At 46.2% G+C, this 17,615-nt stretch overlaps 1 protein-coding gene across 2 annotated transcripts in view; it reads right to left on the minus strand.

Annotated features, from left to right (window-relative positions):
- Window positions 1–17,615, minus strand: part of RFTN1 (raftlin, lipid raft linker 1) — a 205,277-nt gene that overhangs the window by 9,646 nt on the left and 178,016 nt on the right. For both annotated transcript variants that reach the window (XM_060011523.1, XM_060011522.1), the window contains exon 8: window positions 1,811–1,914. In XM_060011523.1, coding sequence (XP_059867506.1) covers window positions 1,811–1,914 — 104 coding nt within the window. The remainder of the gene's footprint in view (window positions 1–1,810; window positions 1,915–17,615) is intronic.

Genomic DNA, 17,615 nt, shown 5'->3' on the forward strand with positions numbered 1-17,615 from the left:
GGGTCCCGGCCACCACCCTGAGTCACCCTTGTGAGCAGCGGGAACTGGCATTAACGAACGGGCTGGGGCACTATTCATTTTTATGGCACAGGGAGTGTGCCTTCCTCCCAGGAAGGCAGGCTCTCAAGGAGCTGCCTTTAAAGCTGCTAGAAATATTGTGATGGGGATCATTGTTTTCTGGCCACCGCGAACCCCGCGCCTTCGGATCACTTTCTTAAACCTCTATTTGGCAAACGTCTTCTCTGGTGAGGTGATGTGTCACTACATGGGGTGCTGGAGGGAAAGGAGGTAGAGGACACTAGCATTTTCTATTTTGTGCTCTGGCCGGGCTGGGCGATTGCACCCGGCGCTCCAAACAATGGGACCCCTACTTCCACCAACGGGACAGGACAGGACAGCTCAGCTTGGTCAAGGAGCAGGCCAGGGGTCACACAGCGGGGATTCTGCCCGGTCCGTGTACTCTCCACTCCACCGCAAGGGTCATTTAAGGCCAGGAAGGTGGAGGATCATGGAGGCTTATTTAGAAGGTGGGACTGCTTGAGACAGAGAGACCGTCCCTACCCTCCGGGCTGCGAGCACAGAGCCAGCGGGGGCTTCACGTTCAAATACATTCTCAGGGGGGCTCTTGTCCTCTGGAACGGAAGGCAGGCAGCATTCTTAGTTGCATGGACTAGGAAACTGGCTCAAAGAAGCTACGTGGACTTGACCAAGGTAGACAGCAATCGGCTGACTCAGGACTTGGGTTCAAGCTCTGGGTCACAAACCCGGAGTTCCTTCCCCTCCATGGCACCACCCTGTGCCCACAGAAATCTTGGCCAAGAAGCAATACGGAAATCTCCCGGTGGTCCAGGGCCCAAGGGCGGCTGCAGACTGGCTCCTGCAGCTGCACAGACCCCGGGGGTGGGGGACGTGATGAGGGCCCAGGAGAGGCAGTGATGGGTGCCCACACTCCCGCCTCTGTCTGTGCTCTGGGGCTGCACCGCCTGCTGTCCCCCAGGTCACTAGGCTTGCCTCAGGCCGTCCATCACCTGCGGGCGTGAGCACGCAGCAGGACTCAGGTAGCGTGGGGCTGAGGGCCATGGGAGGGGGCACCCCCAGAGGTCAGCAAAGAGGTGGCCCGTTGTAGACTGAGGGTCTAGTCGCGGGTTCTGCCACTTGCTGGCTGTGTGGCCTTGGGTATGTGATGGAGCCTCTCTGAGCCTCCGTTTCTTCATCTGTAAAATGGGAACCACATCTATGCTTACCACCCCACAGGTAGTTAGAAGGACCAGCTTGATAGCAAACCCAAAAGAGATGGAAGGGCCTTTAGTGTTCGTAAGACTAGGATAAGCCCACGGGCTCAAGGGACGGCAGGCAGAGCTGAGGGTGGACAAATGACCATGAATGTGAAATCATAGGGAGGGCCACAGCCGGGGCTGAGACTCCAGGGCCTCACGTCCCCTTGGTGGGGCTACTGACCAGCTCCATGACCTTGGGCTAGAGCTTCAACCTCCCCGGCCACACTTTCCTCAGCTATAAAATCGGTTAAATACAACCAAAAAAATCCCACCTCACCTCACAGGATTTTTTGAGGCCGAGATGAGACTTTGCATGCGTGCCAGCAACGTGCCTGCCTAGCCCAGCTCCCCACGTGGGAAGAGGGGTGCTCCGGGTGGGGGGGTAGTTAAGACTGAAATCCTGACCCTGCCGTTTCCCAGGTAGAGAACTGATGTAACAGCACCAGACTCACAGGGATTCAATAAGTTACGCAAGGAAGAGCTTATGGGGAACAGTGCAAGTGTTCAGTAACAGTAATGATGGTTATTGTTACCTCGTTGTCTTGACGACAGGAGTTGGCAGCACACAGGTGAGTTGCCAGCCGTAGGCGGCCAGAGAGTTCAGCAGGGGCACGTAGTCTGTCTGCACCTCGACACCCTGGGGAGAAAGGCCACAGTCAGGGCTGCAGCTGCCTCAAGCCAATGACGTCTGAGGGACGGAGAGGGGACCGTCCAATCCACCAACCCAACAAAGCAGAAAGGGGCGGGATGCCCTGTAGCCTGGGGCCCTACTCCAGCTCCGAAGATGCTTCAAGAGCTTGGAGCCCAACTGCCAACATGGGATTTCTTTCCAGCCCCGACTCAGTCTGTGCAGTCGGCAAAGAGACAGAGCCAAAGGGTTGATCCATTCATTTTGTTTTATTCTTGTCTGGACAAATAACCTCCTGTGAGTTTCACTGAAGAAACACCATCACTTCTCCTCCAAGACATACCTAAGCCCATGACAACACCCGCTGCTTGGATGGTTTCAGAGCATCTTGTGGGGAGTTAAATTACATTTGACAAACGATCGAGTCATCTGCATCCAGCCACAGCGGCAACACACACACACACACACACACACACACACACACACACACCCTGCACGTGCACACAAACAGGGAGCTTCACCTGTGTTACACATCCTGCCGTAAAGGAGTAGATGAAAGCTGTTTCATTTGGAATCAGGGAGGAGCGGGGGGAGGGGACTGACGTTTGCCTTTCAATTTAAAAACCCAGTCCTGCCCCCACAGGGAGACAATCCCATTGTGAAGCCGCCAGCCCAGGCCTCACATCCTGCTTTCTCGAGAGGCAGGCTAACTTCCGACTCCAGCCCCAGCCCTCCCTGCGTGGACTCTGCACCCACTCTCTGCTCGGTCAGCTCCTGATAATGGCTTCAAACATTGCTGACACGTGTGTAGAGTCCTTCCAGCGGAGGCCGCCACAGGACTCATTCAGGAAGTACCTGGGAGCCCAGGTGGGTTGGAGGTGAACGAAGGCACAGTCCTCCTGCTGGAGTTCAGTCCAGCAGAGGCCACGGCACCAACACGCATGTGACCGAAATACAAAACAGCCCACTGGCAGGGCCATGAGGCTGGACTGTTAGCAAAAAGATGGTGTGATTGTGGTCAGGGCAGGCTTCCTGGGGCTCAGGGGCTGGGTGGAGATGGACAGGCGGAGCTGGGAAAGAGGCATTCCAGGGGGGGGCCTCAGCACAGACAAATGGCAGACCGCAAGGGGCCTGGAGCGCTGAGAAGAGGATCCCCCGGGGAGCGGCGCTGCTCAGAGGGGACCGCCCACGGTGAAGGGTTATCCTGCTGGAGGCCTTTTGGGGACAGAACCAGGGGCCAGAAGAGAGATGAGGGAACAACCAGCCCTGCTTCTCCCAACGGCTTTTAAAACTCCTATCACTGGGCATCCATCCCAGCGTGGTTACCGGGCAACCAACGTACCCTCGGGGAGCCTCAACTATATAAAGTAAGTCTTGGCCTATGTCAGTGGTTCTCAAAGTGTGGTCCCCGAGCCAGCAGCATCACCTGGGAACTTGTTAGAAATAGAGTCTTGGGACCCCACCCAGACCTGCACAAACAGAAACTCTGGGGGTGGGACCCAGGGGTCTGTTTTTTTTCTTTTCTTAATTGAAGTGCTGTTGAGTTACAATGTTATATTAATTTCAGGCATACCCCACAGTGATTCAATATTTTTATAGATTATACTCCATATAAAGTTATTATAAAATATATATTCCCTGTGCTGTACATTACATCCTTGTATCTTATCTATTTTATACATAGTAGTTTGTACCTCTTAATCCCCTTTACCTATCTTGCCCCTCCCCCCTTCCTTCTCCCCACTGATAACCACTAGTTTGTTCTCTATATCTGTGAGTCTGTTTCTGATTTGTTATATTCATTCATTTTATTTTTTAGATTTCATATATAAGTGGAAACATAAAGTATCTGTCTTTCTCTGTCTGACTTATTTCACTAATAAGCATAATACCCCCCAGGTCCATCCATGTTGCTGCAAATGGCATTATTTCATTCTTTTTATGGCTGCATAGTATTCCATTGTATACATGTACCACATCTTCTTTATCCATTCATCTATTGATGGACACTTGGGTTCCTTCTGTATCTTAGCAATGATAAATAATGCTGCTATGAACACTGGGGTGCATGTATCTTTTCTAATTGGTGTTTTCTTTTCTTCGGATACATACCCAGGAGTGGAACTGCTGGATAATACGGTAGCTCTATATTTTTTAAAGAGTGCTTCCAGTAGTTGAGATGCAGCTAAGTCTGAAAAGTACTGCCTAGATAATCAATTAGGTTTCTACGGATGACAGAAAAGAGTCTGCAATTTTGTGGCCAGAAATGATCAGCTGTTAACTTTTGAATTTCCTCGAAAGGAAAGCTGTTACCTTTCCTTTCATCCTCCAGGAGGGGAGAAGTCGGGGGACTTTGAAAGGCTCTGCTCTGTTACTAATACTGGTTCAGCAGAAAGCAATGGAGGGGGGAAGGGGAGAAGGTGGGGGACAAAAGAAGGGGGGTGGGTGGGCAAGGGGCAAGGGAAGGAGGAGAGGAAGGGGAGTTAATGAAGGAGGAGAGCAGGAAGAAAAGGAAAAGAGAGGAGAGACAGGTACAAATACAACCAACTGACGGGAGAGGGACAGGCAACCCCACTCTGGCCCCGTCCCTGAAGCCCCCATTCAGGCCAGAGGCGGCAGAGGATGACCCAGCCACCCCTGTCTCTGCTGGTCCCCGGACACACGGGACCTCCCTTCCACCAGTTACAGCCAGTGTCCCTTGTGCTGGGCAGGGCCCTCACCACCTGCTGTGGCAGCTTTATCCTGAGAACCCATGCCCCCATCCCTGCATTCCTGATTTAAAGAGAAGAGAGAGAAAATGGTACATCCACACTCAAGCTCTGCAAGGTTAAGATTACTTGGGTCTATCAAGAATAACCTTCCCACTTTATCAAGCACTCTGACAAGCCAGCCACAGACAGTCGCCATGGCAACCAGGACAAGCGTGGTGCTCACAAAGCCCTGAGTGGCAGGATGGAGTCCTTTTATTGGTGCCTGTGCCCCGGCCGGGTTTTCTCCTCGGGTACCCAGCACAGCGGGACAATGGGCACCCCCGAGGCAGCCTGACCCGCCTGCCCAGACAGGCCTCGAAGGGCTGCTTCTGCTTTGCTCTATTTTATTCCCCTCATTCACCATCTTAAAGAGAAAGACGGCAGGATTTCTCCCCGACAGCTTTTCCCCTCAAGGTAGGGGATGTCAGCCAGAGGGTACAGAATCATAAAGACTAAAAGGAAGAAGCGAAAACACAGCAAAACATGACCCTGCTTGAGAGAGCTGAGAGTTCAATCACAAGTGTTCCCGGCCGGCTGTCACAGGACGGGTTGAAAAGTAAAATACAAATGGTAGGGGGTGAGGTGTTTCATTCTGCCAGACTCTCCCACTCCAACCCTCTGGGCTGGTCTTGATTTAATTAACGGTTAATGTGGTTTTCCACAAGCACCTATCAAAGCCGGTTTGCATATTATCAACACAGTCAGAAGACGACATTTCTAAAATATGACATGAACTCCATGCAGTCAGTGGAAGAGGCTTTCAAGTCCATTAGCTGAGAAAGGTGGTCGGAAACGCATCGGATGGAAGGCTCTCTTTGATCTGCTTTTCTGTGACACTCCAGTGAGGAGAGAAAAGCACAAACAGCACTCCAAAGCCAGCCCGCTTATCAAACGAAAAGACATTTCTTTCTGGGAACAGGTGCAAAAATTTTAATTAACTCTCCACTCTCCTGTGTGGATACATAATCTATGATCACACCTGGAGTGTTAAAAAAAAAATGAAGCATGTCCTGTGGTTCTTTGACTTGTATAAAAGGGATTCATTTGTATTTATGGCTCTTTTTCCTTTGTTCCCTGTAATTTCTCCGTGGTTGCAAATCCACTAAAGAAACAGGCATCCGACACAACTTTCCCTTACCCTCCCAAAACAGAACAACACGACGTAGAGTTTGCTAAGAAATGCGTGTGTCCTTTGATCCTTTCAAAGATCCTTTGTGCAGGGGAATATTAGGAGGTAACACATTGGTCCAGTGAGAAAGTTTGTATCCTGATGGCAGTGTGCTCTTCTTTTCTTCTCCTTGTTTCCATTCTGGAAGAATCTGGGAGAAAAACAGCTTAAAAGATGATACTTTGCTCCTTATTCATGACTGTGAATGAAGGGAGGAATTCAATTTCCATGTCTGAAAAGTATGCAGGACTTCTGGGCTGGTCTCCACACCTGAAACAATGATTGGAGACAGCCACCAGCTGGGTGCTTCCCTTCCTTTCCCTTCCCTGCCCGGAGAGGGCATGTGAAGCCAGAGGCCTGCAAGAGTCTTTTGTAAAATTGCTACCGAAGCACTAATGCCTAACACTAATTAGCAGGGCATGTCTATATACTGTTTCCTTACTTAACAATTTTAGGTATCTATTGATTTCCTACCATGGGAAATGAAGGCTTAGAGCTCCCATTCACATTTCTTACTTTCTCTTTCCTGATGCCCCCAAATGGTTAGAATATAATTTTAATTAAATCAAAAGTCTGTGTTTGTGTTATTGCAAATATTGCTGGGTCAAGTAATGTACTGTGACCACACCTTCTTTTTTTAAAAAATATATTTATTATTAATTTAAATATTAATATATTTATTTAAATATATTTATATTAAATATTAAGTATATTTATTATTATAATTAAATATAAAATAAATGTAAATAAATATAAAATAAATATATAAAATATAATAATAATAATTATATTATTTATATTAAATATTTAAATATATTTATTATTAAGTCCTTTATTTTTCCTGGAGTTAACTGTGGCCTCAGTTTATTTCATCTGTGTGGTTGTACATGAAACCATCACTAATTCATTCCACATGTTCCAACACTTCTTCTTCCTGCCCATCAATAACTATCCCATGTACCTAAATATATTAGTTCTACTTTTTTCCACTTGGAGACATAATTTCTGGAACTTTCTGTACGCTTGCTTCAATCTGGTGTGGATGCTTCCCAGGACTGTGTTCTCCCTCCACTACTGTCTATGGCTGGTGTCTTCTCTGTTTTGATTTCCTCCTCATTTTGCTGGAGCATATCCTCTGGTGGCTCCCTAGGAAACAATGCCCTGGAAGTTATTTGCATCCCCGAACTCCTAAAAATGTCTTTGTCTTCACTTTTAACTAAGTTTGGGTACAGAAGTGTAGGCTGAAATCTGTTTCTCCTTTAACACTTTAGAAGTATTGCTCCACTAGCTTCTAGATGTCAGTATTGCTATTGTGATATCTACTTGGATTACTAATACTTTGAGTGTAACCTGTTGTGCTGCTTTGGAAGATTTTAGGATATTTTTCCCCATGAAGTTCCAGAATTTCACAACATGCCTTCGTGTGTGTGTGTGTGTGTGTGTGTGTGTGTGTGTGTGTGTGTGTGTGTTTACTTAAAGGGCTGTACACTCAATGGCTTTGCACTCAAAGGATTCTTGTCCTTTGGCTCTGAAAAGTGTTTTGGTTTTCTTTTGTTGTTTTGATAATTTTTCTCTCTTCCATGTCTGTCTTCTTTCTTTCTGGACTTCCTATTAGTCGAAACGTAGGACTGATATGTTAATTTTATTACCTTTCTTTCCCCCTGTTTTCTTACTTTTTAAAAGTTTTACCTTCTGAAAGATGTCCTTTATTTTGTTTTCCAGTCTTTTTGTATGTTTTAAAATGTTCTGGTGCCCTATTTTCAGACCCCAAAGCTCTTTCTTCTCTTTTGAGCATTTCTTTTTTATACCATCTTGGTTTTGTTTCACGGATACATATATTCTATAAGTCGTTTCGTCTGATCCTTGAATTATCTCCGCAGTCACCAGGTTGCACAAGACAGAGGTTGGAGCCAGGGATCTTACCACACTGTGTAAGGACTTCACCACAATGCCCCAGTTTTCAGCTCTGCAGTTCACATCCCACCATCCTGCAGTGATTTAGGCTTTGAAGACCAGAGCTTTCCTCAGGATCCCTTCTACACCCAGGTGCAGCTTCCTCGACTTTGCAAAATTAATCCGCCTTCCTCCATGCACCTTCCATCTTCTAAAAATCTGTTGAAATCACACATCTTCTACTTTCTCTTCTTCCAATCTTTTTGTTCTTGTGGGTATCTATCCATCCATCCATCCATCCATCTACCTACCTATGTCTCTATCTATCTATTATCTTCCTATCTAACCATCCATCCACCTATCTACATACCTATCTGTCTCTATGTCTCTATCTATCTATCATCTATCTTCCTATCCATCCATCCATCCACGTACCTACCTACCTATGTCTCTATCCATCTATCTATCTATCATCTAAAGTCATTTTTCATTATTTGTGGGAGTTCTGTTCTATAATGTTGCCACAAACACTGAATTAGCAGATACTGAACCCCTGTTCCTGGGGAAATACAGGGTTAGCTTCCTGTTAGCCTCTGGTCAGATTTGTAACTCACGCCTGAACAAAGCTTACCTAACACACATATTTGCCCCATAAGGCACATCTCAGCCTTCCTGTTCTTAGGAACACAGGACAGTACTGCACCACTATGCTTGGGGGCAACTTTATACAGTGAAATCACCAACAAAAAGCACAAGCATGTGAAAAATGTGGCACTAAGTGAAATGCGAACAGGACACTTGTTTACAGCATGACAGCTGAAATGAGAAAGCTTAGCTGGGAACATGCATGTCAGCAACATAATTTTTTTTTTGCCACTAAGCATGCATCTGCAAGTGACTGTGAAAGCACCAAGAGTACTGATTTGGGGATTACAAATAAATTTACAAATAAATCTATCATTCTTTTAGTATCGGTTCACTGGGATTTTTCAGAAGAGAGAAGAAATAGCTACCTATGTCCAACTCCCCACATTTAACACAATTTTATTAATTTTTAAAGGGCCTACTGGAAGCCATTTCTGAACATCTTAGAATCCAGAAAACATAAAGAAAAAATCATAAATTTGGTGACATAAAACCCCTACTGCGTGACAAACGACAAGCTATGCAAAGGCAAGAGACAAATGACAAGATGGGAAACTATTTGTAGCTCAAATTACAGTCAAAAAAGTAGCTCCTAAAAATTGATAAGAAAAGAAATCCAGTAATCCAAATTTTAAGATGGGATGAGGCTAGGAAGAGAGTCACAGCAAAGGAAATTCTAATGGCCATAAACCAGAGGAAAATATACTAAATCTCACAAGAAGAGAAGTGCAAATCAAAACTACCCTGTGATATCATAGTTTCACCTCTCATATTGGAAAAACCCCAAAGTTTGAGAACTACTTAGCTGACAAGGCTGTGGGGAGGCAAGTATTCTCATACATGGCTGGCAGGAGGACAGATTCAACCTCAGGGAGAACAATTTGACAGTATCTCTCAAAATTACAAATACATTTACCCTCTGACCCAACAACTGCACTTCTGGGAATGGATCCTGTATATAAAAAAATGACAAATGCACAGAGTTATTCACTGGAGAACTGTTCACAATGGAACACTGGGCACCACCTGTGTCAATCAGTGTTGGGCTTGTTAAATAAATAATGCTGCATAACAACATAATGGGTAATGGCTGCTCATGTATTGAACCAAGGCATATGGGACAAGGACCACAATGAGAGGGAATGATTCCTATGGTAGAAAGGAAAATGCCCACTCACTCCCCCCAAATATGTCTACGTCCTAAATCCTGGGGCCTGGGAAGAGGCTGTCTGCTATGGTAAAAGGGATCCGGCGGATTGATGAAGTTAAGGGTCATGGGATGGGGAGATGAACCAGGTGTGTTCAATGTGATCAAAAGGGTCCTTAGACGGGAGGCAGGAGGCGGGTCAGAGTCAGGTAAGGAGAGGTGAGGATGGGAACAGAGGGCAGCGTGCTTGGCCACCAGCAGGTTGGCCTCTAGAAGTTGAAAGCAAGGAACAGATTCTCCCAGAAAGAATGCAACTCTGCCAACCCCTTGATTATAATCCCTTACGACCCATTTTGGATTTCTGGCCTCCAGAACTGTTAAGAGAATAAATTTGTGCTGTTTTCAGTCACTAAGTTTGTAGTAATTTGTTACAGCAGCAACAGGGCACTCATACACAGTCTAAAGCCAGGGAAAGGTTAGATGAAAATGAAGACTTGGGGGCATTGGCCAATACGGGCGGAGAACAACTCAAGGAGGGGTGAAGCTGGCTGAGGACTGGGTCTCCTGGGGAGGGGAGAGCAGAAGATGATAAAGAGCCCTGAACTGGGAGGAACTGGCTGGAGGGCAGCCCAGGGTAGGAAACACGTTTAAGAAGAAAGATCCACACCATCTGATGTCTTGAGAGGGCAAGCATCACGGAGCCTGAAAAACTATCTCAGGAGACCACAGCCAGGATGCTTCAGGAGGGAAGTGGCTGGCATGTAAACATGTCCTCAGGAAATCTGGGGTCTGCCTTGACGTTGCCATGGCCAGCAGAGACCCTGGCCATGACGGCACACAGGGAAGATAAGAGTCATGCTCTCAGGTGATAGAAAGTAGAGATGCAAGGGCAGGGCAGGAGAGGGGAATGCCAAGCTGGAAAGAAGGAACATTTCATCTTCATTTAGCAACTGGAAAGTAGGGGCTGTAACACTGCGGCGGTCTTGCAGAAAACTCCACTGAGTCCTTCAGTATCGCCAAGGGCACGGCTATACCAGGTACCACTATTCACTTATGACTCTCCACATCCAGTCCGCCTGGTTCTGTGCCACGCACCTGGGAAGCGAAGATGCGTAAGCCTCTTCTCCTGCTGTAGGAGATCCCGGTCCAGGGGGTGGGGAGAGCAAACATACAGTCCCTCCCCAGATGCAAGCCACCATGAGGTGTGCTGGAGGGAAGGAGACAGGAAGGGAGGCTGTGCCACTCGTCCTCTCTGGGGAAAGGGCAAATCCATCTGAGGCCAGTGGCAGCTGCAGCAGCCCTGCCTTCCTGGCCCCCATCCCCCCACAGGCCTCCTGCAGGACCACTGCCTCTGCCAGCAGAGGGAGGGGCAAGGATGCTGGGGCCGGCTGGAGATGTTTTCCTCTTTGTTTTACACACAATGCCCCAGAAAAACATTTTGCTGATATGTAATTAGGCCAACATAATAGAGCCTAAGAAAGCCGTCCGTCTCATTTTAGACAACTTCGGCTTTCATAACATTCAAAGAGAATACGTTTAAAAAAAAAAAAGCTTAGCTCTCAGATATAGAAAAGGGGGCAGAGGAAAATACATGCAGTGTGTGGAAAGCTTCTTTTCTAGGACTATTTACCCACCCCTGCTGGTTAATTCACATCTTTGCCTGATTTTCTCTCCCATACAAGAAAGGCAACAAACTCCGCAGCCCTATTGAGAGCCCAACAAAATAATAATAATGGCTGTTATTATTATTCGAGATATACTGTTTGCAAAAAATGGCCTCAATGATTACTTCCCTGCCTCTAGGCCTCTTTACGGCATTCTGCAGCTCCTCCCATAAAGAGGCAGAGTCCACTTCTCCACCCCTTGAGTTCAGGCTGGGCTTGGGTCTTGCTCTGACCAACAGATATGGTAGATGTGACATCATAGTTCTAAGCCTAGGCCGCGAGTGACCTCGCTGCTTCTACCTGCTCTCAGGGAACCAAGGACAAGCCCAGGCTGGCCTGTTGGATGACGAGAGTCATGTGGCCCAAGCAACTAGCAGACGTGAGAGACGCCATCTTGGACCAGCGAGACGCCAGTCGACCAGCCAGTGACACAGAAGCAGAGTGAGGTTAGAGGAGCCCCGCTGAGGTTCGAGGAGCTTAGCCCAGATCAGCAGAATCACCCAGCTGACCTGTGCACTCACTACAATCATAAAGGCTGGTTATTTCAATTCGCTAAGCTTCGGGGCGCCTTATTCCACAGCAGAAGCTGATAGATTATGATTCTAGGGAGAGCCAAATAACCCAGCAAACCTCTAGGAGGGAAATCGGAGCGAAAGTCACCTAATCTGATTAGAGAGAAATAGAATGTAATAGCTACTACTGAATGGAGCTCGGGGTTCCTAATTTCTCACCGCTCTCAAAGCTGGCACACCACGCCCTCATCTCCTACATGCCAGATACACTGTGACCCGGCATGGCATCGCCGCCCTGAAGTCTCACTTACGACAAGCTACCGTGAGGCCCAACACTGCCACCAGCATACCCTGGGAGGGAGAGATTAAAAACCCACACAGGGGGAGAGCGTGCTCGCTCGAGATGCTGTCCGGGCTTCTCCCGGAGTACCACGCATGCCCAGCTGGCAGGAAAACCAAACCTGCAGTGCAAGGTATCACTCTTCTAGATTCTAGGCCGGGTAGGTGATTTGGTCCTGGGATGTGCAGCTTCGGGAGAGGGGTTAGGGGTTATGGGGCGGGGGGACAGGGGATGCATGCACGCATCGGAGCTGCCTGCTGACAGGCGGCTGCTCGACAGAGAGAACCACGCCAGGTGCATGACAGCCAAGGGCTCCCGGATTACGCTGCAGGCAAAGATGCTGGACGTTTCAAGGTTAAGGGGGCACGGCGGGGGCAGACTCTGACCATTAGTAGGAGAAGATGCTGCTGCCGTGCTGAGCGCAAACAGTTAAGCGACTCAAAGCCGTGACATCCTGTGGGCTGCTCTGCGGGACCTCATAGTGGGAGAGCGCGAGCCTTGCAACCTCCAGAAGCTGACATTTCACACACACACTGAACGCATCGGGGTGAGCGCATCCTCTCCGGCAGGCAGACTTGGAAACAGCTTGGTCTGATAACAATTAAACAAGAAACATTTTCTCCATCCAGGGACTTGCCAAGTCCCTTCCGCTTGCTTTGAGGAGTGAGAGGAAATTAGACTTTCTGGGAATAAATGGGATCTGTCACTTTGTCTTTAGACAACAGGAGATGATCATAGTTTTAGCCTTTCTTATTTTTTCACTGTATCTACAACCTAGAAAAAAGAGGATTTAAAAGGAGCTTTCCCACAGTATATAATTAAAAGGGATTTACTCTGGAGTGGGGAGGGGGTGGGGACGTGTGTCAGCAAAAACTCTCGAACTTAAAACTACATCAAAGTTATCACCTTCCACTACAGTGGATTCCTGACTGCTTACCAATAATCATAAAGCGTTAGCCCAGATGATGTCCCTGAACAAAGGCTGCTTCAAAATCCTAGCAGAAGCGGCAATGGAAGTTAAGGGTTATCCCACTGTCGCTGGCCCAGCAGCACTCGGAGCCGCAAAGCACAGTCACTCGGAAAAGATAGTAACGTTGTAGAACATTCAGCACAGCACATTTTCCCTCCCTGACTTTCTCCATCTGGTAAATTCAAGGGGCCACGGTCCCACTTCAGCGTTCGGTCAGTATTCTCTCTGGTCAATATTCTCTCGGTGGTGACCCAATTGTTAGCCTCTTGTTGCCATGGTTACCAGGATGCTAACTGGACCCTCTCCCTCAAGCCAAATTATGTTGCACGAGTCCCTCAGTGTGTCCTCTGAGGACCCTGCTCCTGGTAAGGGGACTTTTACTAGGGCTTCCGAGGTGCTGGGAACCATTAGCAGGAATATCCAGCCTTCAGGACACGTCAGACCCCTGACTGTCAGCTCCCCTGTCACCAGGGTTCTTCCATTCTCTCTGGCTGCCTGCTCCACTACAGCCTGGAGATAGATGCACCAGAGCCTGTCACAGACGCACTGTTGGGTTTCCATCAGCATCTGGGTTGTGACCCACCAAAGGAGGAGCTGATGAACAGAAAACCAAGGTCAAGAAAATGAAAACGGCCTCAGTGAGATCAGCCAACTCTACGTGGGGTCTTGAAGAAAACCCCCCTATTTCCCCCTGTCCCCTGCACTATCACTTCATCATACTGATCACTTCTTAACACTGATTAGCTTATCTATTTACTACTATCTCCTTCACTGGAATGCATTCTCCACAAAGCAAGGGGTCTGTCTTATTCTCAATGAATCCCAAGCAACTAGGGAAGTGTCTGGCACAAAATGAGTCAATGAATGAACGCACCTTCCCTAGCATTGCTGGGGTAGGTTCTGCCACCACTGTCTTATATGCTCAAAATCTCATCAAAATTGCTGTAAATCACATCCAACACTAATGAGACGTGAGTTTACCATTAAAAATGGGAGTTAATCTGTCAGGATGTTGTGGTACCATCCTTCTGACCTTTCTGTATGTGGAAGTTGGAAGTATATTCATGAATGAAAATTAAAAGCAGAACCACATTGGTCACCAACCACTAAGGCTACTGGATGCTTTAGCAAAGATTGGTAAAATTATTAAACTGGCCACACACAAATCCATCCCCATCCTGCATTTGTGCCTCTGCACTTTGGTGCAGATGGTCCTACCAGGAGATAATATCTATCTCACCACCTCTTGAATCTGAGCTTGGTTTTGTGACTTTCTTTGGCTATTAACAGGATATTAACAAATCAATAGGCTATTAACAAATATGATGCAAACCAAAGCATGAAATAAGTAAGCTGTCACACTGGGGCTCTCAGGCACCCTGTGACTTTCCTCCTGTGAAGAAGTCTGGGCGAGCCTACTAGATGTTAAGATACACAGGCCCTTCTGGCCCCAGCCAACAGCCAGCCAACTGTCAGACACGTGAGTGAGGCCAACCCTGGATCCTCTGGCCGTCACCTGATGTGTGAGAGAGCCCAGGAGAGGTCAGCTAAACTGCTTCAGAGTGGAAGAACTGCTTAGCTGACCCAAAGAATCATGAGCTCAATAAACAGTCATTTGAAGCTGTGAAGTTTGGAATGGTTTGTTATACAGCAAGAACTAACTGATACAGACTGGAAAACAAAACATCTACCATTTAATAGAGACAAGTCTACCTGCTTCTTTCAGTGTGACTTTGTCTTCATATGGGAGGGTGACTCTGCACAATTTTGTAGCCTAAATCGTTTTTTTTTTTTTTTTTTTGCGGTACGCGGGCCTCTCACTATTGTGGCCTCTTCCGTTGCGGAGCACAGGCTCTGGACGCACAGGCTCAGCGGCCACGGCTCACGGGCCCAGCCACTCCGCAGCATGTGGGATCTTTCCAGACCGGGGCACGAACCTGTGTCCCCTGCATCGGCAGGTGGACTCTCAACCACTGCGTCACCAGGGAAGCCCTAAATCGGTTTTAAATAGGGTGATGTCTTTGTGATGATCCTCACATTCTTGACCCATGTCCCCTTCTGGACAGCATCAAGCATTTTTAAGGTGAAATCAAAAGTAAAACTTGTTTCCATGGGATACAAAATAGCTAGCTTTAAAAAGTATGGACTTTTAAGCCAAAATGTGATATGAAGCACAATGATAAAGCTAGAGAATATTCATGATGTACAAGAGCAAAAAATGGAAACCATCTAAAATCTACCAATAGAAAACTAATTAAATAAATTAAAATACGATGGCTCATATACCAATATTCTACAGCCATTTAAAATGATGAGATAGAAAGAGTGTGAACAAAATAATCCCATTTTTAAAAAATATATGCAAATATATTTTTCTGTCTATATACAGACAGAATACATACTAGAATACACACCAATATGCAACTATCTTCTCAGTTATGATGAAAGTGGGATGATTTTTGCTTTCTTTTCCTTATTTGTATTTTCTAAACTGTCTTCAATTACAAGTATTGTCTTCAATTACATGTATCAATTTTTAAAAACATCTTAAGAATAATTGACATATCTAAAAATTCACCTGTTTATATATAGTACACAATTCAATGGTTTTTAATATATTCACAGAGTTATGCAACCATCACCAAAGTACAAATTTAGAACGTTTTCATCACCTCCCCCCAAATTCTTGTCCCCATTAGCAGTCACTCTTTTTGCCCCCACCCTCACCCCTAGGCAACCACCAATCTACTTTCTATAGATGTGCCTAATCTGGACATTTCATGTAAATGGAATCATACAATATGTTGTCTTTTGTACCTGGCTTCTTTCATTTTAACATAATGTTTTCAAGGTTCATCTGTGTTGTAGCATGTATTAGTACTCCATTCCTTTTTATTGCTGAATAATATTCCATTGTACATATTTTATTTATTCAACACTTGATGGGCATTCGGATTGTCTCTACTTTTTGGATATTATGAATAATGCTACTATTATTTCTCTTGGATATGTGCCTTAGAGTAAAATTACTGGGTTGGTCATATGGTACCTATGCTTAACATTTTGAGGAACTGTCCATGCATCACTTTTGCAATAAGAAAAAAAAGTTATAAAAATTTAAGAACAGATGTCTTGGCCTCATTAGACTAGCTTCTGAGCCTTCTTGTCTAATTTGCCAAGTGAATCCCCCCTTCCACCATAGCTGAAGAGGATGTTTAATAATTTTGCCTCAAAGAGGTCACTGACTTAAAAGCAATAGTTGACCCATGCGTCCCAGCTTATTAAAGCTGGAAGCAATCAGGGTGTTTCTCTGTTCAGTGGCTCCTGGTTGGATTTTTAACATGCAGATCCCTAATCTCCACCCCCAGACCTACTGACTGCCAGGGCTGGTGCTGGGGAATGTGTATTCGTATCAAATCCCCAGGTGATTCTGAGGATCAACAAGGTTTGGGAAGCACTTTTCTAGTGCTTCCTGCCCAGAACAGGAAGGTGTCCTCCATCACCCCTGAGAGATGGCAAACTGAACATGTGAATCACCCTGATACCTGGGAGTTGACAGCCTCATGCCCCACCTACTTCCACTGCCAGATGGTTCCACAAAACTCTCCAAAAGATCCTGGTTTTCCCCTTGCAACTAAGGAAAACAGAGTCTATCCCCTTTATCAGAGGTTTGCCCTTCGAAGATATGGAACCAGCTTCCTGATTGCCCTTGTTTGTTCCTCCTCCAAAATAAACACACCCACTTGTTTTCAACCATTTCCAGGCATGTCCTCCATCGCTGTCCACCCCCCAGTCCGTCTGTGTTTCTCATCAAATACAGCAGTGTGGTAGACATAAGACTCCCAGTCAACCGGTATCACACTGGAAAACAGAAGATAAGCACCTCCTGTGTGCATTTCATACTATGGCCCGTTATCTTTTACCCATAGCAATAATCTCATGTTGTTTCATATCCACCCAACCAGTGTTTGATGAAACTGGTAACACGAAAGGAATTAATTTGGATCCAGGGAACATGAACATTAGAAACAGCTAGTCCCTGACTCGAGGAGTTCACAGAGCAATTAAAAAATTAAATAACTCTAGGCCATAGGATCCAGCAATGCCACTCCTGGGCATACATCCAGACAAAACTATAATCTGAAAAGATATAGGCACCCCACTGTTCACAGCAGCACTATTTACAATAATTGCCAAGACATGGAAGCAACCTAAACGTCCACTGACAGATGAATGGGTAAAGAAGAAGTGATATATATATATACATATATATATACATATATATATATATATATGTATATATATATACAATGGAATATTACTCAGCCATAAAAAAGAACGAAATAATGTCATTTGCAGCACCATGGATGGACCTAGAGATGATCATACTAAGTGCAGTAGGCCAGACATAGAAAGACAAGAATCTAAATTATGAAACAAATAAACATCTATGATACAAAAGTAGACTCACAGACATAGAGAACAACAGACTTGTGGTTGCCAAGGGGGAGGGGGTAGGAAGGGAGGGATGGATTGGGAGTTTGGGGTTAGCAGATGCAACCTATTATATATAGAATGGATAGACAACAAGGTCCTACCGTATAGCACAGGGAACTATATT

Source organism: Delphinus delphis, chromosome 4 (assembly GCF_949987515.2).
Source record: "Delphinus delphis chromosome 4, mDelDel1.2, whole genome shotgun sequence".
NCBI classification, from domain to species: Eukaryota; Metazoa; Chordata; class Mammalia; order Artiodactyla; family Delphinidae; genus Delphinus; species Delphinus delphis.